Source organism: Phaethon lepturus, unplaced genomic scaffold (genome assembly GCF_000687285.1).
Source record: "Phaethon lepturus isolate BGI_N335 unplaced genomic scaffold, ASM68728v1 scaffold12240, whole genome shotgun sequence".
NCBI lineage: Eukaryota > Metazoa > Chordata > Aves > Phaethontiformes > Phaethontidae > Phaethon > Phaethon lepturus.
This window is the reverse complement of record NW_010512634.1, coordinates 21,953-48,108: the sequence shown is the minus strand read 5'-3', so window position 1 is coordinate 48,108 and position 26,156 is coordinate 21,953. Positions and strand designations below refer to the sequence as shown.

Here is a 26,156-nt window from a genome sequence, read left to right as displayed (position 1 = left end):
GGAAGCTGGAGAAAAGGATTTTAATTCCTTCTAGCAGCTACTGAAGAATGAGGCTTTTGAATGGCATTTTAAACTATTTGGTTTTCAAAATAAATCTAACATACCACACCAACAGAAACACTTGTCTGTCTATCTTTTGCCTTTTTCGTATGCATCATGATGAATTTTGTCCAAAAAGATTTGCCAAAAAGATCTTTACAGATCTCTACAGTATTATTCAAAGAATCACAAAATGGGTAAAGTATTTGTTGACATTCATGTCCTAGCAGAATGGTTCGTTGTTGAAAGTTGCTCCTTAATCTGGCAGAATTATGCCATGTCACATGTAGTTTGAAGTTTTTACTTTAAATGAAGTTTCAAAGTTTGTATTCACATTCATGTGAGTGATGCTTCGGACTCCATAGCTGCAGTGAGTAAACACATAGATGAATATAAACATAGAAAATCCAGTAGAGCATTAAGATCATTAGTGAATTTTTTGTTCAGTGGTTCATTACAAAAATTTATATAGTTGTTGAGAATTCAGTAAGTTGTCTGTATGTGAAATGCACACATGCTGGTATGAGGGGTCTGCATCTGGAATGCATAGAAGTTGAAGGGGGTGTGTGCGTGCAGTGTTGATAGACTTCACTGCTTCCTCTGTACTCTCTTTACATTGTAGAGCAAAGACAGCTGCTTTGTGTCAGAAATTCCTGCTTTCTATAAAGAATTAGTTCATGTCCATTGGTAAGGCCTACCATTTACCTCAAATTGTTGCAACTGCAAAACCCAAATTCCAGTCCTAATATCACATGGGTGTTTTTTATAGACTCTTATCATAAGTAGATGATGAAGACATAGGGATGAATGTATCTTTGGAGAAGACTTTAAAGGATCAGACTTAACGTCTGTGAGAAAGCAAATGCTGAATAATTTGCATATCATGGAATTGCTGTTCTAAAATAGATACTAAGTTCATTTGAACCAGATTTCAACCTGTGACGCAGTGTAAAGGTGTGGTTTTTTAAAATTTCATCATCAGTACTATGATCTGTCTGTCTTATGTTTAATTTCCTTATTAAAAGAGAATTATAATACCTCTGTTTTAGGAAGACATTGTCTGAAATATGTGTCGGGGGACTGCATTGATGAACACGTTTGAGAATGTGTTTCTATTGTATTGTAGAATGAATTGTTTCTATTTTTAAAGATAAACGTGCTGATATCTTTTCTGTTGTCAATGATTGACAGATCGCCTTGAAATTCGTGCAGCTCGAATTCTTTTGGATAATGATCATTATGCTATGGAGAAGTTGAAGAAGAGAGTTTTGGAGTACTTAGCTGTCCGACAGCTTAAAAACAACCTCAAGGGACCCATTCTTTGTTTTGTGGGGCCCCCAGGAGTTGGTAAAACTAGTGTTGGAAGATCAATTGCAAAGACTTTGGGTCGAGAATTCCACAGAATTGCTTTAGGAGGAGTCTGTGATCAGTCTGATATTCGAGGCCACAGGTAACTACTTTCTTCTTTCCTCATGGCAATTTTTTCTTTTGTTACAGAATGTATTGATTATTGTTTAGCTAATACAGAGAAATTTTGCTTATTTCAAACAATGGTAGTTATTAATTGATTTTTCTTGGTAGTCAGTGGTATTATTCAGGACAGAATTTTAGTAGTGGGAATGGATGTTTAGTGTTGAGGTGCAGCCTTTATTCTTTCCTTCTGCAGCTGCCCTTTATTACAGAATCACAGAATCACTAGGTTGGAAAGAACCTTCAAGATCATCAAGTCCAACCATTAATCCAGCGCCACCATGTTCCCTAAACCATGTCCTGAAGTGCCACATCCACATGTTTTTTGAACACAAAAAACGTCACAGCGGAGCACGGAATTTCATCTTAAGTCATTTTGGCACTTTGAAGTAAAATTCAGTAGAAAGTTTCATGCAACTTCTACTTTTTAAGAGGGATGCAATGATTTAGTTATACAAAATAGCCTATAAATAGTGATGTGTTACTTTATAACCATGTTTGTTGCTAAAACAGGAGGGAAATCTGAGAGTGATGCTTAAAATTTGCTAGGGATAGCAACTGAGTTACTTAATATCTCAAACTTGTTAGTGCACTATTTTTCTATTTCAAAAGGAATTTTATACAAGGACACTTAAGCTGGAAGTTTTCAAAGAAGATTTTTTGGGTGACTTTCCTTAGGACTTTTTTTTGATCTTGCATCTCTTCATGTATTTACTACTTAGTCTTGAAACCATTTGTCTATATTAGTCAATTCCTTGTATCAATTCCTTAATGAATGGGTAATGTAGATAAGTAACTGCCAAACATCAGTGCAGCATTTTTGGTTCCATTAAACATATTTCATGCTTATTGCATGCAGTGCAGGAAATTTGGAATAATGAATATGGTAGTGTTATGAGGATCTGTAAAACCATGTGGATTTTTTTAATAGTTACATTATTGAATAAAATTTTTCCTTACAACAGTAGGTAGATTATTGTGAATTAAAAGTTATCGGTTATTTCTTTGATGCCATGTAGCAATTAGTTTTGCCCAATGGCTATGCTGCTACTTTCAGTCATCAGAGTACACCATCATTCTTGCTTCAGTTCTGTAATATTTTTGTTTTCAAAAAAGGCTTAAAAAGGACCTTGGTATTATTATCACTTCTCCTATGTAATTTTAATGAAAACTTACAAGAAATACTCTGATAAATGTTCATTTTGTGGTATCAGACTTCAGACTTGTGACTGTGTAAGCTAGTTGCATGTGTGAGTACATTAGAGTGGTAGAAGCTCACAGTCCCAACTGGAAGGAATGTGGGAGACTCACTGGGAAATCTTGTGCTGAACATATGTATAAACTTCTATACATCTGGAATAGAATGTATTTCTGGGAATCTAGAGTATAATATACTATTGGTCACTTGTTAGACCAGAACACAAGAGATGAAAATGCAACAGAACAGTGATTTTGTACTTGACAATTTGAAAATTCAGAGTTGTTCCGTAAACCTTTAGTTCAGCACCCTTGATAAAATGAGCAACACGCATTTATTCCTGTACACATTCTGTGACAAGTTTGCAGGAGTTCCGTTTTCCAAAGTGTTTGGCACCTAGCTAGAGTTTGTAGCTTGAAAGAAGCTTTTCTCCTAATGTAGGTTTGGTCAACATACCCAGTAACCACTGGGGGTTTTTGTGCGTGCGTGTGTGTGATGGTTTTGTGGACCTTTTAATAGCTGGCCTTTTTACCCATTTGTTTACACACTAATGGAAAAAGCAGCGAAACTCTGTCCTCCTCCTTCACTGTGTATTATTCCTGTAATACCTAAACTGTATTGTTAATCACTGTTAAATAAGTAAGAATTCTGATGTTTCAGATTACTTATGGTATGGATCCTAAAAACAATTTTAAATGTGATTCAACAACATGTTGCTATTTGAACTGAAACCACTAGAGGCTGTTGAATACTAAGCATTATAGACATGAGTAACTTTTCCAGGACTCAAGCCTTTGTAACAGGGAAACCACATCCGTGAAATCGACATTATGAATAAAAGTAAAACTATCATCAACTCTTACTCAATTGCCAGTAATTACTTACTGGTGTTTTTTGTTTTTTGGTTTTGGTGTTTTTTGGTTTTGGTTTGGTTTTGTTTTTGGTTGGGGGGGTGGGGGTGGGGATGGGACTGTTTGGCTTTCTATCTTGTACTTAGACCTAATAAAGAATAAAGACAGCTATAGTCATGTGATAATGAGGCTTTTAAAGTTCAGGTGTTTGTGGCTGTCACTGTAGTATTTTTGAGGGTATTAAATTATTAATGCATGCTAGAAGCTAACCATTATAAATTTCATATTAAAAATTTACTTGAAATTAGTTGATGGGAAGTATTTGATAAGACAGTTTATTTTTCAACAGAAAAGGCAAATACTATCTAGATTTAGTGAAAGTGTCATGTGGTTACTTTTCCACAAACAAGTGTATAGTTTAAAACCAAACTTTAGATCAGTTAGTACAAGGAGTCCCTTGTGACTGACTGCTTTTGCAAGTTCTTTGTAGGTAAAATAAAAATCAACTGTTGCATGCTGCTTTTCTTAGTTCTGCTTCATATTTTTTTCTGCTTTTCTGCTTCTCAGAATAAGATTTAATCAAATTCAAACTACAGCTTTTCTGTAGACCTCTCTCTGTAATGTCCTTGTGCTTGAATAAACCCAAGTTAAGTCAATCCGTATTGGGCATCTGGTGGCAGTCAGAGAGAGATGTTACAGAGGTGATCTTAAAGTGGAGGAGACATAGGCTGCTGTTCTCTGAGTTCTACTGTTTAAGTAGGCTGATTTTTCTAATATTACATGTTAGGAGCCATTTTTTTTGTCCTCAAAGCTCCTTATTAGGCTTTAAGGCTTAAGTTAAGGATTCCATTATCGTTGCAGAAGAATGATACTGTATGTACCTAGTAATGTACTAAACATTTTAGAAAAGGTACTAAATGTACTAGAACTTTAAAAAAGAAACTGTAGTTCAGTTTCACTTGCAAGCAAATATTGCCTGAAATAGCATTCACTTTGGCTGCTTTTTACTGTTGTAAGTGAAAGATGCAGACTAATAGATTCAGTAAGCACAGTAAAATATATTGGATGGCAGCAGGGTGGGGTGTGGTGTTTCAGTCAGTGTGCTGTTCCGTGGGATGTGTAACTAGGGCAATCGGAAACGCCCAGTTTTTGCCATTTCAGTGTGGATCACGTACCTGCAGCTGGGGTTTGTGAATCCTTTTCTGAGTGGATGAAGAGTAGCAACTACTGTTCTGCATTACCAAAATGAAATTAATATCTTGGTACAAAAACAGAACTGCTTTATCAGTCATCCTCCAGCTGTTGTTTGCATTTACCACTCATCTATACCATATGTTAAAGTCTGCTGGTTTACATTTGTTGTTAACTTGTATTAAAAAAACCTACAAAAAAAAAGACAACAAAAAAAACCACCCAAACCAACCACCCTGAACTTTTTTCCGGGAAGCTCACTGCATTTAAGATCTCCTCAGTACTGGTATTTTGTTTTATAGAGGAGCTATATGATCTTCACTGTTGCATGTGTGTGTGATTTTCTATTTTTAAAAAGGAAAGATGTAATTGCGCCATTTATTTATAGTGGTGCTGGTGAGATCACTGTGAAGCTCTTTTTTCTCTCACCTCTTTGTGAAGCACTCTTTCTTATATTACCATTGCTTTTCAATTTATAGACATTTGGATAGTTTACTTCTGGCGTAGGCCTGTGCTGAAGACTTGTTCAGGTGCATCTGTGTGAGAAAAGGTGTGATTCCTCACCAGTACAGCTATGCTAGCAGAAGTTCACAGCACAGGCCTTGTTGCACTAGAGAAAACCAAACCTCAAACAGAGGTTTGTGAGAGGAATAGCTTTGTTACACAAGTATAAAGCAGAGATACATTTGTAAAACTCTTCAGTAGACCCAACCTCTGTCCTTGCAAAAAAATAAGCTGTGGCCTTGTGCAAGTGAGTTTAGAAATAGTTTCTTTGGTGGCATTAACTTTGTTGTCTACTCCTACCTCTGCAATTTGAAAACCATTTAAAACTTTTTGTCTTTAGAAATGTATGAAGAAAGCGGGTCATGTTTTTATCAACAATAGTAGTATTGCTTCAAGGGTTCCAATTCATGCACATTTCCAGTTTACACTGGGAGAACTGACAAGGTTAGATTTCCCAGCTGTCTGTCTTGCATTTTCTAGAATACATAGCTCCTAATGACATGCTGTACAACTCTAGTGTTTTTTTAAAGGTACCTTTTCACTGATCTAAAGATAAGTAAAAAGATTACTAAATTACAGACTTTCTGTGGCATGAGCTAGTAAAGGTTTTTTAAGATGTTACCATGCAAGTGAGATAGCCAGGAAAGTTGATCTGTACTTTCCTGTTTTGAATGGAAAGGAGTTGCCTCTAGGTTTAGTGCATGGAGAGAAACAGTGCATCAAAACATGAGCAAAGCCATATTATATCATCAGAAATGCTAATGTAGAATATAATTTTTCCTCCTTTTAACCCTAGCTGAAATAATGAAAATAAATAACATCACGTTCAGTGGCTGCTGTTCACAAACAGCAGTATTCAGTTTCATGAGTTACAAGGCAAAGGTTAATGTCCAGATACCTGGACATTTACCTAAATGGCCATATCTGCTTGTAATTTTAACATATTGTAGTGGTTTTATATGAAAATATCTGCAGGGTCTGTCTTACCGAGGACTCTTGTGTTGAGATGTTCCATAATAACCATTTAGAAATGAAAACGGGCTACTTATGTTTGTATTTTCAAGGTAAAATACTATGTTACTGTTCTTTGTCATCCTACATATGACATTTGTATTAGTATTCTTTACTTACCTTAGAGATCCTGAGTCTTTGATTAATAGTACAATAAAATAGGTATTGGCACATCTCTAATAAATGAAGATGTATCACAGATTTAGGCTGTTACGCATGGGAAGAGTTGATACCTAGGTATTTGTTACCTTAAAATTTATAGTCTGAGATTTTATTTCGTGATACCTGATCAAATTACGTAAATAAATCTAAGCATGTTTTTATTTGAAATTTAGTGCATAAATTAAACATTTATATTGGAGTGTATTGGATCTGGCTGAGATGGAGGTAATTTTCCCCATAGCAGCCCTCACAGTGCTGTGCTGTGTACTGGTAGCTAGAAGGGTGTTGATAACACACCAGTGCGTTGGCAACGGCTGGGCAGCGCTCGCACAGCATCAAGGCTGTCACTCCAACATTCCCCCCTCACCAGTAGGTTGGGGGTGGGCAAAATCTTGGGAGGGGACATGGCCAGGAGAGCTGCCCCGAGCTGGCCAAAGGGATATTCCATACCATATGACCTCAGCTCAGCAATAAAAGCTGAGAGAAAGGAGGCAGTGTGGGGGACATTTGTTATTACGATGTTTGTCTTCCAGAGCAACTGCTAAAGGTACTGAAGCCCTGCTTGTCGGGAAGTGGCTGGACATCACCTGCTGCTGGGAAGTAGAAAATAACTCTTTTGTTTTCCTTTGCTTCCATGCGCAGTTTTTGCTTTTATTGAACTGCCTTTATCTTGACCCACATGTTTCTTCCATCTTATTTTCTGCCCCCCATCCTGCTGAGGAGGGGAATGATAGAGCAGTTTGGTGGACACCTGGCATCCAGCCAAGGCCAACCTACCACATGGAGTTAGTTTTTTAGATTTACCATGTCTAGAGATGATTGAAAATACAAATGAGAAGCTGATAGTATGAGAGAGGAAGAGCAAGAATAGTCAATTGTTAGGTAGTGAAAGGAAGAGCAGAATGTTTCTAGCCACTGTGCACTTTTCTCATCTGTTAACCCAAACACTGTGGAGACTGAGTATTTTGTGGAACAGCCCATATTTCCAGCAAGGGTTCCTTTAAATTTGACCTTTGAATTTCTTGAAGAACTCTTGGGTTGTATAGGGAACCATTTTATCATTTTTGTAACATTGGATCCATTTCATTTGGACTGTGGTTTCTATTCAAGTTTTTTACATGGTAGCTCATGACCCAAGACTTACTGTGGACCAGGTACATTTAAAAAAAAAATCAAATTAATGATCTTCTGTCACTGTTAGAATGTTTTTCTTATTGCTTGCTTTAGAAGCCACTTAATTTTTATACTCTTAAAATTGTATTTCTTGAAGGTACTGATTTCACTTGTCATAAGTTGCCTTGAGTATATTTGCTTTTTTCTGCTTTTTCTTCACTGTAGATCTTGATACGTTGTGCTTCAGCCTACCTAGCGTATGGTTTATTTTAAAATGTTAAGAAGCTTGATTGTGTACAACACAAGTCTTACTGAAAGGTGCTGTATCTGTGAGAATCTTCTACAAGTGTAAATATGTCACTAAATACCTGAATGTACTTGAATCTAAAATGACTGTGGCTTGAAGTCTATTTTCAGGGTTGTTTGAGGGGAAAAAAATCTATTAATAACAACAGTGTCTCAAGAAAGGAAAATATCTTCCTGTTGTTTTTTGTTGTGGTTTTTTTTTAAGTGCTTCTATTTGGAAAAACTCAAAAAAAAGTTTTTAAGGGGGTGTGTGTGCATGGGTATAAACAAACAAATCTATTGTTCAGAAAACCTTTTGGTGCCTAACACTTATTTTCCAATTGCCATAAAAACCTGTGTTGTTGCAATTGTATGGTGAAAGGAGAGAAAGAGTGATTATTCAGTGCTTTCCCTTGACTAGAGAAACCGAGTTTACCTTCATTTAGTTTATAAACTAAAGTGGTTTCTTAAAACTAGATGGAACATAGATATCTCATAATTTTATAGAATATAAAAAGATCAATAAAACTTTGTGTATATAAAAACACAAATATGCGTTAAAGAAGTGTCTTTAAGCATGCACTTGAGAATAATGTACCAAGCAAGAAAGAAGAATGTGTAATGCTTACCAAGTTATCCTATTACTGGCATAAATAGAATATTAAAAACAGTCAGGCTGCATTTTTTCTGAAGCATATAAAATTATTTACTAGTGCCATAAAAGCACCTTTTGTTAAAAAAAGAACAAACCAAAACAAACCAACACCCCCCAACACAACAACAACAAACAAACAAAACCCAAAACCACAAAAACAAAACAAAAAACACACAAAAAAAAAACCAACAACAAAACCCCAGCGAAACCAAACCCCCCCAATTGCTACAATGACTAATTTGGTTGCACTGGTAAATGATTCACTTCTGTAAACCTCAGTTCTGCTTCAGTCTTGTAATGTTCTGATTGCATTTTATAGGATCCTTTCGTTCTTTTGGTAAGGTTGACTGTGTGCAGATGGAGAATGAAGTGGCATGCTAGTATAATAGCTCCCCCATGCAGATTCTTGATCTGTAATAAATTTTATATAATGCAGTCCTCAGTGGAGAGGAATCCACTCGCTCACCGCAGCGTAAGACTCCACACAAAAGCACTGAGGTGGTAATCTATTGCATGCTGGCTGCTCCAGTCATTAGCAGCTGTCTCATGAAGGTGATAATGGGCAAACTGAAATTCTGTTGCATCTCTGGCTATTTAAAAGATCTTAAAAACTTTAATTTTTGCCATGATCTAGAATTAAATATAGTAACTGCAATTTGTTCCTGCAGTGGTTAAATATTACATGGAACTAACGCCATTGCTGTGTGGTTTAAGTTGGGGGGTTTTATATTTAAAGTCCTCTCTAGTATCTTTTCAAATTACTCCCATGGTATTTTTGGTTTTGTCTTTCTAAATGTCATCCTGTTTATTTTGGACTATGTTAAAACAGATCATATGGCAAAGCAGGCCTGTTCTGCGTATCTGTTTTGTGAGAGTCATGAGATAGGTACTGTAATTCAGCACTTCATGTATCGCTTTCTTCTTGAGTGACCAGCATTTCATACTCTTAATTATAACATTTTGTTTAGTTATGGCGCAAGCAGAAAAGGCTATGGCAAATGAAGCAAATAAGGGATATATATGCATGTAAAATGTAGTTGCTCTGTGCATTGTGAAAAAAGTTTTTACCACCTTTGCTGAATAAATTCAGACTCATAAATTTTTTTGTTCCATTGCATTGTTCTAGTTTTTTATTGTTGAAATGACATAGTAAATACAATTATTTTTTGTGAGTATTAATTAAAGCATGCTGTATATACAGGAGACGTCAACAGTTCAGCATATTTGGAATTTTGCCCTAATTTTTAACATGCTATGTGAGCTCTGTTGAGATGACAAAAACCCAGTATCATCATTAATAAAATGTTAATATTAATGAGGTTCCCAAATCTGCTTCTGCTTGTTCATCTAGTACAAGGATGCTTGTACTGAATCATGTAAAATGCCTGCAAGCTATAAAGTTTGGATATACTGTAATGCATATATTTCCAGACCAACTAGTGCGCCATGGAACTACTATTTTCATCTGCTGATATAATGTCTTACATTAGTTCAGATGCATATTCCATACTTTTATCAACTAGTTCCAAAAAGTTTTGCAAAAAAGCAAGAATTGTTAAAATGCTGCTTATTCTTATATTTTCTGTTGAGTTTTATTTTTGATGTTTCTACTCCTTACATGCGTTTGTCCCCTTTTTCCCCATGTACACTTGTTTCTCACAGGCGCACCTATGTTGGCAGTATGCCTGGCAGAATAATCAATGGACTGAAGACTGTTGGGGTTAACAATCCAGTATTCCTGTTAGATGAGGTTGATAAACTGGGGAAGAGCTTGCAGGGGGATCCTGCAGCAGCCTTGCTTGAGGTAAGAGATGTTAAATTACAAGCCTTTTTTCATTTGTAATTGAAAAGAATTAAAATACTGGACTCAGGAAGACGCAGTGGATGAAAGATAGCATGTCAGTGTCAGCTTTTTTATTCAAATACTACCTCCTACGTTTTGACATTGTTGGATTTCGGTCAATTACTCGTGCACAATGTAAATGCTGTTATATAGTATACTAAGTAAGGTATCTTTAATCTCAGTGATCTGTACTGAAACACAAGGATGTATTTTGTCTAAGTATTTTGTATATTTATGGGCCGTTCAAGCCTTAAACATTACTTATTTGGGAGACTTTAATACGTTGATTTTTAATGACCAAATGCTGTTAGCTGTAAGAAAGAACTGTAGAGCAGCCAGATGGTAGCTGGGCTTTTTCAAGTTTTCCTTTTCTTTCTAGGAACAATTTTAATCTATTTTTGAAGCTTTTGATGGTACAAGCTTATAATGGAGCTAAGCATTTTACCTAGCATGTAATATGTAGTAGTTGTGTGTTTTAGCAGCATTTTTTTAATTAGTGTTGTAATTAACTTTCTGAACTTCAGTTTTCATTTAAGTCACAGATTCCCACCCCTTGACTGATTATGATGTGGTGTTTGCTTTCCATGAGAGTCAGCTATTAAGTGTGTTTTCTGGGACTTAGACCAAGATATAGATTAATGTAATTTTGAAGTACATGGTGTAGTTATTTTATCAAAAACAGTTTAAAGTTGACTTGCTTAAAGACACAAGTAAAATCTAGGAGACACAAGTAAGGACTTTGGTGAACAAGATACTGTTAGAGTATTTTGTAAATCCATCAACTGTTGAGATTTTATTGATTAGGGTAGTTATTGGGATTTCAGGAGGCTAAAACTTGAGTGATGATGAAGAAGATTAACTGAGACCTATACCTTGCAGGCTTCATGTATTGGAGTCTGTAACAGAGAGCAGTAACGAGCTGCCAGAACTTTCTTTCTGCCTTCTTTTTCCCTGGAATATGGTACATGATGATATCCTGGTACAATTCCTTCTTCCACTGACTTGCATATTCAGCGGTTTTATTCTAGCAGTTTGCTAGAGAGAGGAAGGAGCATCTCTTCAGGTATGGGGAAGAGACAGAGACCGTTTCCATTCCTCAGCATTTTAGTGCAGAAGGCTGCGTATATCTTCCTGTCCTAGCACTGATAATGAGGAAAGGTGGGAATGAGGAAGGTAATGGCACAGCAAGGCTGGACTAGGCTGAAACACTCGAGTCTGTCCAGAGCAGATGTAGCAGTAGTGCACTTAAGGGTTTTGGTATTGTGTAGGTTTAGAATTTCCTTATGCTGCTCTATTTTCATATTGTCTGCCCCTCTGTTGTGTTTGCTCTGGCTGTAGAGGCTACCATCCTACCACTGTTTCAGATGAACTGCTTCTGTGATTGTTCTTTACCTGTTCAGTCAAAAGGAATTGTGTTAGTAAAAGATACTTATCCAAATTTTTTGAACTAGCCTGGCCCACATTCATTGAGATGATTTAGGGCATAATTCTAGAAGCATCTCAGTTGTCACAGCTTAAGGTGTGGTAACTTCTGTAGCTGGGCGGTTGTGGATGGGGTTGAAAGTAAGAGTTTCTGGTAATATTTGCCTACAGAGTCATTCTAATGACTCTTTTTGACTGATGGTGCTCAATACAGTGATTTGAATATGAAAAATGCTACTTAAATTAAGGTGTCATGAGCTCATCTGTATGCTGTATGACTTTCTGCAAATGAAATGTCAATTGACATTCTACAAATGTAATTATTTTCTTCCTGCTAGGTAGTGTAAAATTACTGTTTTGACAAGGCCAACTAGTTCTCTGAAAATGAAGCGTATGAACAGGTTATGGCTTGAGAGCTCTGTTTTGATCTCTGCATGTTAATATGAACTAGCAATAATTTAAATGTACTATAAAATGCCATGGCTTCCCTTTTTTAGCTTTTAAAAATGACAGTTATGGTCCTTTACCTGTGTATTTCTCAAGTGTGTGGTACACGTTTCCAGGGTGCATGAAGAAGCCTCTAACTGCAAGGAAAACAAACTGGGGAGTGTAGCAAATATTCAAATGCATTTTCTTTGTAGTTTTCACTTGTGGGATTTTATTTACCTTTGCTGTTAACAGTAATGATCTCGGATTCTGAGTTTGCTGGTACTTATTCTGTCATTTCTCCTTTAGATATTAAACTAAGCTGGCCTAAATTTAGTCAACGCATGGATAAAGAACACCTGAAAATCAAATTTTGTTAGCTAGCTGACTGTTGTTTACTAGGCAGTCAAAATCAGTAAAGCAGCAATGATTTGGAATTTCTTGGAAAGAGAATAACTTTTTTTGGAAGTGTTCCAGTCATGAATCCAGATCTGTACATTAATATTGTTACTTTTATTCAGCCTTTGCTGTTTCTTTTAATTTCTTTTTCATTCCCTGTCTTGCAGTAGAGAATTAGCATTTCTGTTCTTCTATCATGTCAAGTGTGTGAGGGCAAATTAAATTAATTTATTTTTTAATTATTTGTGTTTCAATTTTTGATACTTTGCTGCTTTGGGATGCTTCTTGTTTCCATATTTTAAAACCGCATTCTCAGTGATACTCAATTCAGCTCCTGCCATGGATTATTCCAGCTGAGGCTCATCGGGTTAGCTTCCAGCTGTCTGCTTGGGCTGCAGTCTCTATGTAAGTCATTGCTAATTGACCATTAGTTGCATCTGGAGAAGTAATTGCTCTATTAACCATGTCTGGGCTGCTCCCGTGTGACATCTGTATATCCCTCTACTGCTGTCTAAACATCCTGAAGCAGGTGCTTTACCTCTTCTAATGGAGAACTCATGCCTGGACATAACAGCTTAATTTTCATCTGCTTTTTGTGGTTTACATTGTTGGAAAGCCCATCTGGAGTGAGCAAAGGTGGCTATTACACAGGAGAACAAACAATAGTAAATGGTCACCTAACCAGCACATTTGTTTTTCAGACTGCTGCTTCTTGTTTGGTAAGTGCCGTCATTAAGTATAAAAGGCACATCCTTTTTTCCTTAATGTATAGGTGTGTTAAATTCTCACTGACTGTCTACAATGGGATATATTCAAGAAGAAAATTGCCATACCCTGTAAGCTTGGAAGCAAAGCTTGATGTTTTATAATTGCCGGATATGTGTTTAGTTCTAGTGATTCTGCGGAGTTGTTGCGTAAGCAATACAGAATGTCTTCCTATTTCCAGTTACTGTTCATCAACAAGGGAATGTTTTAGTCTAAATTTAGATGACCTCTGTTTAAAACAGAAGAAAACAGAAATGGATCCAAGTGCCTGATAGTGAGTATTTGTATTCAGGGAAATTAGACCAGGAGCATTGCCAGGCAATTAAATGTTAATGGAACTTATTCTGGATTTTGTGGTAATAAAAAGCTGGTACAGAGAAGCCTTTGTATGTAGGTGAGCTGTCGGCCATAAATTAACCAAGGTGTTTTGTTCAGTGAATGTTCTTTTTGTACTTAATATTTTTGTATTAGTTGAATATCTTTGACAACTTTCAAACTTGAACTTTAGCACAGATACCTAGCTGAAGAACAGTTCAATTTGCTTTGGAAAATTTGGTTTAAATGCATAGGTGTGATATTGTTTTATGTCTTATTCTAAGAAATGGTTACCATGCCAAAGAATTACTAGTCCAGAGAAACTCTAACCCTTGTAGAAAATCTCAGATAATTCACATTTTTAAGTATAATCCAAGTTGGTCTTTATTAGTTTCCTTTAGCTTTATTGGAGAGTACTGTTTGTGCATGAGTACAGCATCGATATTTTGTAAATGATACATCGATACCTTTGTAAATGATATTATAATCACTAGCTTAGCACTTAGTAGGATTCATAAGAATTTCCAGTTGATAAATGTTATAAAAAAAACAACTTGGTCTGTCAGAGTACATGGGTTTTTTTTGGAAGTAGTTGCAAATGCTTCAGTAAACAGACTGGAATTTTGTGGAAATACTGTGTTCTCAGTGTAAAAAAGAAAAAAAGGCTAAGTTGAATTAGTATTTACTGTTTGAATTACTTTTGAAAAATTGGCAAGAGCAGACTTTGAATGGGAGACTAATATTTGGTATAGATTTCTTTCTTTGAAGACAGTTTGTAGATGCTGTGCTTTGATACGCTGCTTATTGCTGTGTCCCCCTGCATTTTAGGACTAGATTGTAGGACTAGTTGAGGTAAGAGACATCTGTAACTCTGAATGAATTATGCATCAGTGTACTTGGCTAGTCAGGATACTTCAAGGCCTTTGCCTTCATCAGTAAAGAAGGGAGTAAATGATAGCAGCTGCCTGCTGAAGAGGGTAAGAAAAGAGGCTTTTGAATAGCTTATAGCCAATCAACGATAACATTCACTGAGTTCCAACCTGAGCTTTAGAATTTGGGCATATGCTTCAGTATGATTTAAGATTTCACTATTAAGGGGAACATATAACTTGTATTTTATTACAGTTGCAATACATTTCCAAATATTAGTCTTAAATCTGTGCAGTACTTAAAAATAAAATGAGAAATTGTTCTATTTTTTAAAAAGCTCTGCTGTATTTCTGGCATTCTTTAAAAAAAGTATTTTGCTAGTTTGTTGTAATCATAAAACATTTCTGTTCTACAGATTTTTAACTTTTGAAAGACTGAACAGAATTTAAGAGTAGTGAAAATTCAGAATTTTTTCTTTCATAACCAGCTAAGAAGTGCTCAAGCCTTGTTTTTTAGAATTATGAACACTCTTCTTGGCTGTAATTCAAGTTGCTAAGACAAGGGGTGCTTTCATTTGGGTATAGACAGATAAATTATTTTGACAGCAGTGTGCTATTTCTCAACAGATCCATAGGTCTCATTATTTGTAATGTGAGATTTATGTTGGTGTAGTATTGATAATTCATCGTTTGGGAAGGAAACGTGTAGCAGTACTTTAAGGCTGGGGTGGAACGAAGGTGGTTCATAGGTGATGATATGGAAGCGAAGTGTAGATTGCTATATACAATGAACTTCCAATTTTTAGCAATGTTAAAAAACCTACTGGACAGCACCTTAGTACACTTGTGATCCACATATGTAGAATATTTCTCACCTCATGCAGAAAAACAGCTTATTCAAGTAACAGCTTAGATATATGCCAGTGTTGGATGAGTAAATTTTTCAGGTTGGTCAGACTGTGTGTTATTCTTCAGTGCTTGTTTAATTTTGTCTCCATTTTTTTAATCACAAAATTGGGTGAAAAAAGAAAGATGCAAAGATTGTGTTAGGAAAGCCAGAGCTCAGCTAGAGGCATGACTTGCATGAGATGTCATGGGCAATAAGAAGAGCTTCTACTACTACATTAGTAGCAAAAGGCTGGACAAAGCTGAATGAGTGGGGCAGGTGATTTAGGGACAGCAGATAAGGCTGAGATAATCTATGTTCTTCCCTTTGGTCTTCACAGTGAAATCTCTCAGGTTAGTGTGCTTAGAGAAAGAAGAGCTACCGGCAGCAGATAAGGGTTGGAGTCAGAGATTACTTGAGAGAATTCCATACAAGGCCATGGGACCACATGGGCTGCTTTTCCAAGGGTGCCGAGAGTCCTTGAAAGGCTGCTCTCTACCATCTGTGAAAGGTCTTGGAGATAGTTTACAGGAGGTACTTGATGATTGGAGAAATGCCACAGCCATCTTTAGAAAAGGGTAAAAAGAACTAATAGGGAAATAACTTTTTTTTTTTTGCATGTGGTGTGGAATGTAATTACAGAGTAATCAGAGCGAGGCAGGATATTGAGGGTCAGGCTTTAGCAACATTCATAAAATATTTTATGAACGTAAAGTCAAATTTGACAGACCCAAATGGAATGTAGTAAAATTGTGCATACTTTATTTACTCCTAATTGAGCAACTGCATCAATTTTGTGTTCACTCTTATTAAGGTCTTGGATCCAGAACAAAATCACAGTTTCACCGATCACTACTTAAATGTAGCATTTGATCTGTCCCAAGTCCTTTTTATAGCTACAGCCAATACCACAGCTACTATCCCACCTGCTCTGCTGGACAGAATGGAAATTATTCAAGTTCCAGGTAACACTACAGTGTTTTCATTGAAGTGGCTATTGCAAGTCCTTAAACAATGTGGGGGTGTTTTTCCTGAAATGAAAAGCAGTTCCTTAAGGTAAGCCTGCCAGGAATCTAGACTGAATGGCCAGAACTGTTAAAAGAGACTAGTTGGGATGCCTCCATTATGGTCTCTAGCATGAGAATGAAATTCAGCATTTTACTTAGGAAAATTCAGTTCCAGATGTATGGAAATACATTGATACATTCTGTAATGATATTTTCACGAATTGATGTGTTTGTATTCTAACTGGCTGTTGGCTGATGCATCTTTTTAAGATTCCAGTGAAGAAAGGGATCTTTGAAACACTAAAATTCTATTATTCTTGTTCATGTGACATTACAAATAACCACAAAGTATCATACCAACAGCCTTTTAAATTACAGCTGAGTATTTTTGTTAAAGTCAATCAGTTAAAATTATAAATGGTAAGAAATTTGATTATATCGTAGTGTATAAGCAAAAAGATAGTAAACATAGGCTTTTTCTTTTGAAGGATACACACAAGAAGAAAAAATTGAAATTGCACATAGACACTTGATTCCTAAACAGCTTGAACAACATGGCCTGACTCCACAGCAAATACAGATTCCACAAGTAACCACTTTGGACATAATTACCAGGTAAATCTGTTATTCATTGCTTTAAGTTTAAATAACTTCTTTTTCTGGTAACTAGTAAATCATTTATAAAGTGATAACACAAAACATTTCTTAAGATCTATTGTCCTTAATAGCTGCAGAAGTTCAGCAGTTGGTAATTTATGGAATTGCTCTTTCCTGAGCTCTGTCTGGCTCTGCTGTGTAAACCAAATCATCCTTCCTTTTCTAGAGAATTACTTCAACTGGTTCTCAGAGTGTGGCTCTCAATCAGTTGTGTTGACACAATTGGCAAGGCACTATGAATAAATAGAAACACTTGAAGCTAGTATTGATGCAGTGTGTGAAGCCATGGTCTTCACCTTTATTTTAAAGAATGAAGCTTTATTTCTCTCATTTTCATAGAAAAAATGGGAATTAACATTCTGTTTCATATGACTTGATGGGCCACGTGTCTAAACATTGGGATTAGGTTGAAAAAAATCAAAATGTAGGTTTTTAAATAGCTTGTATTAATTAGAACTAGTTTTTTATTGGATGTGGGAGGAAAGATACTGATCAGAACTTCTTTTGGACTTGAAACTAACTCATTTCTAGTGGAAAAAGTGTATCACTATTCAATGAACTGCAGTATTTTATGACCAGGAACAGCATTTTGGCATTTAGTGAGCGTTATTGTCTGGCATTTCTTTTTAATTCGTAAACTAAAAGAAAATACTCTTTCACAGTCAGTGCCTCAACTTTCAGTGAACTATATTTTGAGTTTTAAAATAGTCCTTTCTTTTCATTTTATGCATCTGTGAAGAACTCAGTGCTATTGGAACATTGTTTAGCATTTCACTAAGGTTTGACACCAGGTGTTGTCATGCTGTCGTCTCACTCAGTAGGTTGTCTTTCTTTACAGTTTTATCAGCAAACTACAATTATTTTTGTGAAAGCACATTACATTTTTTTCCTGTTTATTAGAGCAGCCTGAGGTCTCCCTGCCTTTCACATCTCATTTTATTTGGATGTATTTTTAAAAAGAAAGTGTGTTTACATTCAAAAGAAATCTCTTACAAAGAATATCCACCAGTAAAACACTTGTCTCTTCTCTAGATACACTAGAGAGGCAGGAGTCCGCTCTCTGGATCGGAAGCTGGGAGCTATTTGCAGAGCAGTGGCAGTGAAAGTGGCAGAAGGACAGCACAAAGAAACAAAGCCAGATCGTGCTGAAGTGGGTGAAGGAGAAGGTGTGTATCTTTTGCATGTTTTATTAAAAAGGAAACTTCTGACGTAGTCGCTACAAAGCTAATCTATCAACATTTTCTCCTTTCTTCTGCTTCTTTAATGGCTCTGTTTTTAAAGCTTTGCAAATAGAGTGACATTCTTATTTTCCGTGGTTCAAGTAGTGCTGAATTATGGCTTGGGACATAAGTAGAGTAATTTCAGCCTGCCAGTTGGTAATTGAAGAGTACTGTGGATCTGTTTCATATCATAGGTATGCAGTTATGATTTGTGGATGTTTTTATGTCTTCTTAAGCTTTTTTATGCATGTTTTCACTTTTTCTTCTTTAATAAAGGACTAAGCATGGCTTTATTTGTTGTATTTAAAGAGGTTCTTTAACTGTGCTGTGCATGCTCTACAAGCTCAGAACTCAATCCAGTTATTTTGTTGTACTCTAAAATAAATGCGTTTGAAATTTAGGAAGGTTTAGGGGCTGTTTTTGTGTGCCTTTAAGACTGTGCTTATTCTAAGTCTTTTGTAGCTTTGGTAACTTGTCAGCTTCAGTAAGACTGTTGTTGTTTCCCATATATACAGACAATAGTGATTTATCATTCCCGGTCATCCAACAAACTGAATGAAAACTGAACATAAAATTCTCAAACAGCAAAAATACTTAGGTAGCTGCTTCACCAGTAAAGGTAGACCTCTTTCTAGTCTTGAAATAGAAGGGGGGAAGCAAGAAGTCAGGCCCATAATCCAGTTCATGTGCAACATGCGACTGCTGATGGCTCCTTTTTTCGTCCCCAAATTAATGTTCTCTTTAATACAAATGGAGTTGAACATTCATACTCTTTAATACAAATGGAGCTGAACATCCATACTCTTATTTGGTGACACATACCATGAGAGCATATACGGTTGTGCTTTTATTCCAGCCAGTTGCTGATGGAGGATCTGATTGTACACAGCAATTTTCTGCTGATGGTTTCAGAGTAGTTGTTGCAGCCCTAGATGTCTGCAGGAGCCCATAGTTCAAGGTAGATGATAAATGTGAACAGACAGAATCTGAACCTGAAGTTGAACTTCTAAAACATGGATAGTCCTTAGTCTCAAAAAAAATCTAGCAAGCAGGATGTCGGGTGTTTTGTTTGTTTGTTTTTAAAAGACTGCAATGAGTCCAGTTGATGCTTTATGACAAGAAATACTGCCAGTCTGTCAGAGAGCAACTGTGTGCTAGAGGACACCAGAAAGCAAACACTGCAGAATGGCTGCTTACTTTTGCTGCAGAATACTCACAAACTTAAAATACTAAACAGACCCCTGTTGCTTTGATGTTGTGAAAGATTCCACAACTAAGCCAATGTGGAAAAAACCTCTAAGTTTTAACATCTGTTCAACTAGAATAGTTCTGGACTGGTTTAGAGGAGGACAAATAAGGACACTCATTATCTGTTCCTCTTAAAATAAGGCAGCTTAGAAGTCCGAATGGTGCCCCCACCCTTTCAGAGAGTAAAACCTGGGGGAGGAAATATAACCGATACTTGTACAAACAGTGATATTAATTAGAAGAGTATATGAAGAAGAGCTTTACCCCTAGTAAAAACTTCTGTAATATATCTCTGGAAATCTGTTTATTGACAATCTTTCAGCTTTACCTTGCCTTTTTTCCCTAACTCAGTATTTCCTTTATGAAAATTAAATCTTCTTTTACCTTGCTGAGTTTTCCAAGATCATCATAATGTCTGTGGAAACTGTAATATCAGAAGATTGAATTTAGTCTACAAATGAGTTTTTGCTTAGTTGGATTCAGCTCAGTTTTGTCTGAATGTTTGGCTTAAAGAAAGTGAACTCTCACAGTAGCAGTGGTTGTGCATGCATGAAAAACTGTGCAGTTTATATTGTCTCACCTACATTGGAAGGAAGAGCTTTTAAGACATCTGTATTAATTCTTTCCACTTACATTGTGTGCATCTTGTCTACCTTCTCTACTTTGTGCTGGGTTTTTCTGAAGTCAAACACTGACTTTGTCGATACTTCTGTGATGCCTGAACTTGCTCTTCAACCAGAACACTGAAGGGCTGTGGTGGCCAGGCTTACTAGCATCAAGCAGTATCAGGTGTCTTTGCTACTGTTGCTTTTTTGCTAATAATTTTGATGAGTCATATTTTTTAAGTATTCCTTTGCATTGAAGGGTAGCTGTGTCTAAAATGTGTTTAAAAGGTCTAATGCAATTGCTGAATAAAAAAAAGTGTCATTCTGCTCTTCAAGCCCTTCTGATAAAATAAACGAAAAGTAGGTTCAGACCACAACTCCTGACACTGTAAGAAGAAACATTTTACTATTAAAGCAAGGAACAAAAAGGAACTGTATTAGACGTTTCAATCCAGTGAGACAGGTATTTACAATGTTTAAATTAGGACTGTACTTGCAACTTAGGTATTTACACTGTTAAAATTAAACACTCTTAGAATAAGTACTGGACCAAAGTGAAAATAGCAAGCCTTTAAGTGCTTCAAAAGAGGGCAAAATGCTAGTATTTTTTGTTGACACACAATTTGGAGGAGGCCCAGAAGAAAAGAACTGTGAAGACTTGCCTTTGTGCTTCTGGAATTGAAAGTGTCCATAAGAAAAAGCTTTATTAATAAAAGGGAGTCCAAGGGACAGGTGGCTCTATAGTTAAACTAGTATTACGAAGACATGTATAGAATGGTGCAGTCTGCAAAATGTGTTTCATGTTGTATTAATAACGTGCTTCTATCCTGCTGTATTTTTAACAGAATGTGTCACTTGTTGCGAGTGTATGAGAGTAGGACTCTTTTTAAAAGTATTTTTGTTTAGTTTTCATTCAGTCTGTTGGAAGCAACCAAGTATTTAAAACAAAACTTGGAAATATCCCCAAATACTTGCAAGTTCATGTAAATAATGGGATTTGTAGCCTAAATTTATTTCTTTGGAATTTTTTCTTTCCTGTTGATGAGTGGACATTTGTGCAGTTGTGCATAGTGATGATGAATTTTTATGTTATATAATGAATGACTCAGAATAGTTAATCAAGTTTTTGTATCTTAATAGTTTCATTTAGAATTATTTCTTGGGGTTTTTTTTTCTTTATCTGTATAAAAAGACCTATAATTCAGTTTTGCTTTATGCATTTGTCAGTTACTGATGTGGAATTGAGACTCTACAGTTAGTGCATTCGTATGTCCTGAGCTGGGAAAATGAGAGAGCAAGCTACAGGCTTGCCTTGTAGACTGTAACTTGCTAAAGCATGTTTTGTGTATGATTTGTAGCATATCAGAAAGTAACATGATGCCTATTGCGTTTATTCAGCTGAGTGTCTTCTAGCTTGTGGCTTTGTAATAAAATTTGAAAGATACTAGGTGGTAGAACCACAACATTTCCATCATTATATTGATTAGAAGAGATTATTCGCTCAAAGTGGAGCACCTCTTTTCAGGCTTTGTACATATCAGGCTTTTGACACTCTTTGATAGTAGGCTCTAAAAATGGAGGATACCTACCATAGCAGAACTGATGCTAGGAGGTATGCAGTCAAGCCGTGTTTAGCTCTTTCCAAAAATGCATGACTGAAGTGCACTGGCAGTTTTGTATTGCCTTCCCTGCTCCTTGAACTCCTGAGCTTTATGATGAAGTTGGCAAGTGGAGGAGTGTTAGTTTGCATCAGTCATTGAATTTGTATAGTGAACTTCAGCGAAAGCAAATGGAATCATTTTTCAGACCTCTCCAGGGAGTCATCCTTGTGTACAGTAACACTATCTGATATTTTACTGAAACACTATCTAAGATTTATGAGACACTCATCTAGTCTTTGACACTGGAAGAAATTCTAGGAGTCACAAAAGCATGTGAAACTCTCCTTCCTATTTTAGTGCAACTGCCTTGGGAATACAATGCGGCAACTGTGCACTAAGGTATCATATCATGATACAGCAGTTGAAACCAAGAGTGAAAAATGATTTGTCTAATTCAGACTTGAAAGGAGGTTTAGCAAAGGTAATATTTAATAACTAAAAGTGATTAAATGAGGATTCTATGCATGTTGGAACCAAGGCTTTGAAAATACTTAAGTATTTCCATAACCCAGTAATACAATACAGTTTGTTCTACTCCCACGTGGGTTTGTTTAAATGCAAGTTTGACTGAAGTGGTCAATGTGAACTGAAATGTGTTGTCTTTACGCCCCTTCCCTCAGGTTGGGCATAATGCATTTTATTCACAAAATGTTATTATGCATGACTGTGGGGGCCTTTGCATGTTTTTCATATGTATGTAAGTATGTAAGGGCCTTAATACAGCTGGGCTAACATCACTGCTCTTGCAAAAAGTCACATGTTCTATGCCTAGCCAAAATGTGGCATTTCCAGTGGCATGGGATCTCCCAGTGCAGCACTGGGAAATCAGTTTATGAAATCTGATCGGCGTAAAGTGCCACAGTGGTATGGCTGTAGGCACTGAAGTTTGAGCCCAGCTGTGCCGGCGTTAGTATAGTTACCGGCTCTGCAGACTGTATTATGTGGTTCTTTCTAAAAATTGCTTGGAATGTCTTTTCTGTTTCAGGCCAAAAGGGCGAAAATGTTATGAAAAGTTGGATTTATATACAAAACCTTTTTTTTTTTTTTTAACCATGTTAACTTATCTAGATATTCCTGCATGAAAACCTCAAATTCAAGTGCTTTAAGTACATGTTGTTATTCTAGATCAGGATTGATGGAATGTAATTATTTTCTGGAAAGAGAAATGTTCTGATCCTGGGAGAGGAAATGCACATTTAATAGCATTAAATTTAAGTATACAAGTAAGTGTTAGTGGGATTGAGGTGCTATAAAGGAGTTCCTTTCCAAAAGAAAATCCTTTTGGAAGTAACACTGCCTGAGTATGTAGTGCGTAAGTTTTAAGTTGAACAATGGAAAGTTGCTTCTAAGATGTGGTTTCATGTCTGGCTTTGAATGTGGACTGTTGTCAACAGGAGCAATCCCATCCTTTCCTACCTAAATGTAGTTTTGTGGAGTTTGTTAGTTAGTTTGGAGGAGCTAAAAGAATTCTGGATCTGTCTGTCATGTGCTGAAGCATCTGCTAGTAAATCAACTGAGAGAAAAGAACATGCTCTTTTCCCTTTCATTGACAACAAACTTGAAACCTTTTCTTTCATGCTTGTGTTCTTTCTTGTAACTTTTCATAGCCATTCAGCAAATCAGAATATTTTATGTTTAAAGCTGTTTTTAAAAATCTTAGTTTTCTATTATATTCTTCTATCTTGTCCAGTAAGTACGGCTAGAAATCTTTGAGTTTAAGACTTATGTATTACTAGTACTTAATTTAAATACATTTTATGGGGAGCTGTGAACTTGCTACATGTTGAGGAAGTTTAGGCTCTTCTATTCACTCACTTCCATTATATCACTGGAAGAAAGCAGCAGTCTTAAATTCTTAAATCCTTGTGTTTGTCCATGGAGTTTCAAAAAAATCTGTAAAAAGATTAAATGCTGAATTACATGTAGTAGTTCATTGTCAGTATGTTTTCTTAGGAGTCCATTTTCTTAAAAATCCAGTATTTACATGCAAGATTTTGTTTTCTTTTGGGAACTTGCGAAGGCAGATTCCTGCAGAACATTGTCGTGATCTTTGCTGAGTAGCTGCAGATTCTGCTTTCAAAATTTTACAAACATAATCTTTTTTGTTGCTGGTTGGTTGGTGTTTTGAATTTTTTTGTTTGCTTTTTTGGGTGGGTTTTTTGTTTGTTTTTGGGTGTAGTGGTAGGGTTTTTTCTTTTTTTCCAATTTTTTAATGTTAAAACAACTCAACGCCATGCTGCTTTGGTTTAAGGAGTATTGTAATAGTAGATCAGAAGGTGGTTCCTCCAGTACAGTGTGGAGCTCTGTTAAGGGCACTACTTTGATGTTTTAGCTTATTTCTCCAACTTAACTCAAAATGTAAGATGATTAAGCTGTTGGCCGAACCAAAAGTTCTGTTTCTGGAAATTTGATTTAACTGTCTTGTTTTAGATAAATGTATCATTTAACTTGTACTGTGGTTTATGGCTGTTCCTCTGGGGTAGGTAGGGAACATGTATTTGTAATGACTAATGGAAATCTGAATTAGTTGCATCTTTATAGATTCTTCATAGTCAGCACTTCTGCAAAGGTGACAAAAGAAGATGGTTTTTACTTCAAAGAAGAAGTTAGTGTTTGTAATTATATTTTGAGACATCGCTGTATGCTTTTATAGAAAATTAGATAATGTCAGAATTTAGGTTAATATTTTTAGAAAAATATGGAGTTTGTTATTGTTAAAGATTATAAAATGGGGTCTACTAATTAGATTATATAAACTCAAAGAAACAGTTTCTGATTCTTTTAATAGGGCAGGTGGCCTCAAAAATTACCTACTGATTTGTTTATGAGAAGTCAGTCTCCTTCAGCTGTATACATAGAATTAGGTGAAATAAGAGCAGGCAGAAATGGGAAATTGTGGGTTTTAGGTGGTAAAATCTCGGTATAGAACAAAAGCAGTTGTTTTTTTAAACTCAGTTTTATTTTAAAATATGAATTTTCATATCAAATTACGCAGGTTCTAAAGATCTGTAGCATTGAAATTGCAGTCTGAGTTGCAAGAATAGCATGCAGGATTGCGTTTCCTAGGCTTGCTAATACTTATGTATTTGAATTTTATTATGTACAGAAATAGTCAACAAAAATATGAAGACATGCTGGAACACCAGGAGGGCCATCTGACTTAAGGCAGTGTTTACAGTAAAGGAATGGGATTTATGCATGGAGCAATGAATTGTACAATGGAAAGATTAGTGGCTGTTGGATAATAAGTATTAGATTTGAGTCCTGAATGAAAGCTGAGTTGGTGTTATTATGGTAATAGTGATGTAGAATGTTTTCCTTGATACTGTATGAAGTCATTAGTGAGAATTGCACTGCCAACAAAATTAACTGTAAAAAGGCCTTTATATATTGGGATTAATAAAACGATAGTTTCAGTCTTGTGAAAGGCAAGTTTCTGTCTTCATCCATTACTTCTGCAGCACAGAACATCTCTTAATGTTATATTAAATAAAGTAGACATTGATTTGTGTTTTTCTATAATTGTTTAAATTCCTGGATCTACAATTATTGTGCATGCATTAATATGCACAGGAAGACAGTTTCTTCATTGAAAGTAAAAAAGAATTCAAAGAAAGGAAGCAACAGCGGGTAATTTCCCAAAATATGGTGCAGAAGTCTTGAAGCTTAATATACATTCCTGCATAATAGACTATCACTTTAAATGTATCTTATGCTCATGTATTTGGGGTGGGAATAAGTATCTTCACTATATGTGTACAATGCTTATCTTAATGGCAGCCTTAGGGCAGGGAGGCATTGCCATAAAACTGCCATAGAACCTTAGAAACATCTGGATTGTTCAAGTATTTTTCATTGCTCTGATGCATTGCATCCGATAGTGATGTTTCACTAAAATATTGCTTTGGGCTCTCGAGAAAATGGCACAGAACCTTTTGCATCCGGATCAAATTCTGTTGAGAAAATGACTCCCTGCTTACGTTCTCCTTCTGTGTACAGTTGCTTGAGCAAATGTGCAGTGTAGGCCTGGTACCAATGATGTTTAAGTTCTTGAGCTTATTTATGCAAATAACCAGCTGTGTAGTCTGGTTTAAAACAGTTTTGAGGCTTTGATATTTGTATGGTCCCCATTACAGTTCACTCTTGTATAGAACACACATTTGTAGAGAAAACAGAAATTCTAAGGAAATTCTGCTAAGGAAGCAATTGTATAGGTAAGAAATACAATCATACTATAAATGGAGGAAGGAAAGAGCACACTGTTGAATCCATAACTATTGCTTTAATTATGTGGTCCGTTCTTGATGATGCATTCAGAACTGACAGGCTAACTGGGTTTTACAGCCCTTCCTGA

General features: G+C 36.1%; 1 protein-coding gene across 1 annotated transcript in view; it reads left to right on the top strand.

The window, feature by feature from the left end:
- The window catches only part of LONP2 (lon peptidase 2, peroxisomal), a gene marked incomplete at its 5' end in the record, with an annotated part of 44,127 nt that overhangs the window by 5,196 nt on the left and 12,775 nt on the right, over positions 1–26,156 (top strand). Inside the window, 5 exons of the mRNA XM_010287623.1 lie at positions 1,231–1,489; positions 10,142–10,283; positions 16,219–16,369; positions 16,900–17,026; positions 18,101–18,234. Of these exons, the coding sequence (XP_010285925.1) occupies positions 1,231–1,489; positions 10,142–10,283; positions 16,219–16,369; positions 16,900–17,026; positions 18,101–18,234 (813 nt within the window). The remainder of the gene's footprint in view (positions 1–1,230; positions 1,490–10,141; positions 10,284–16,218; positions 16,370–16,899; positions 17,027–18,100; positions 18,235–26,156) is intronic.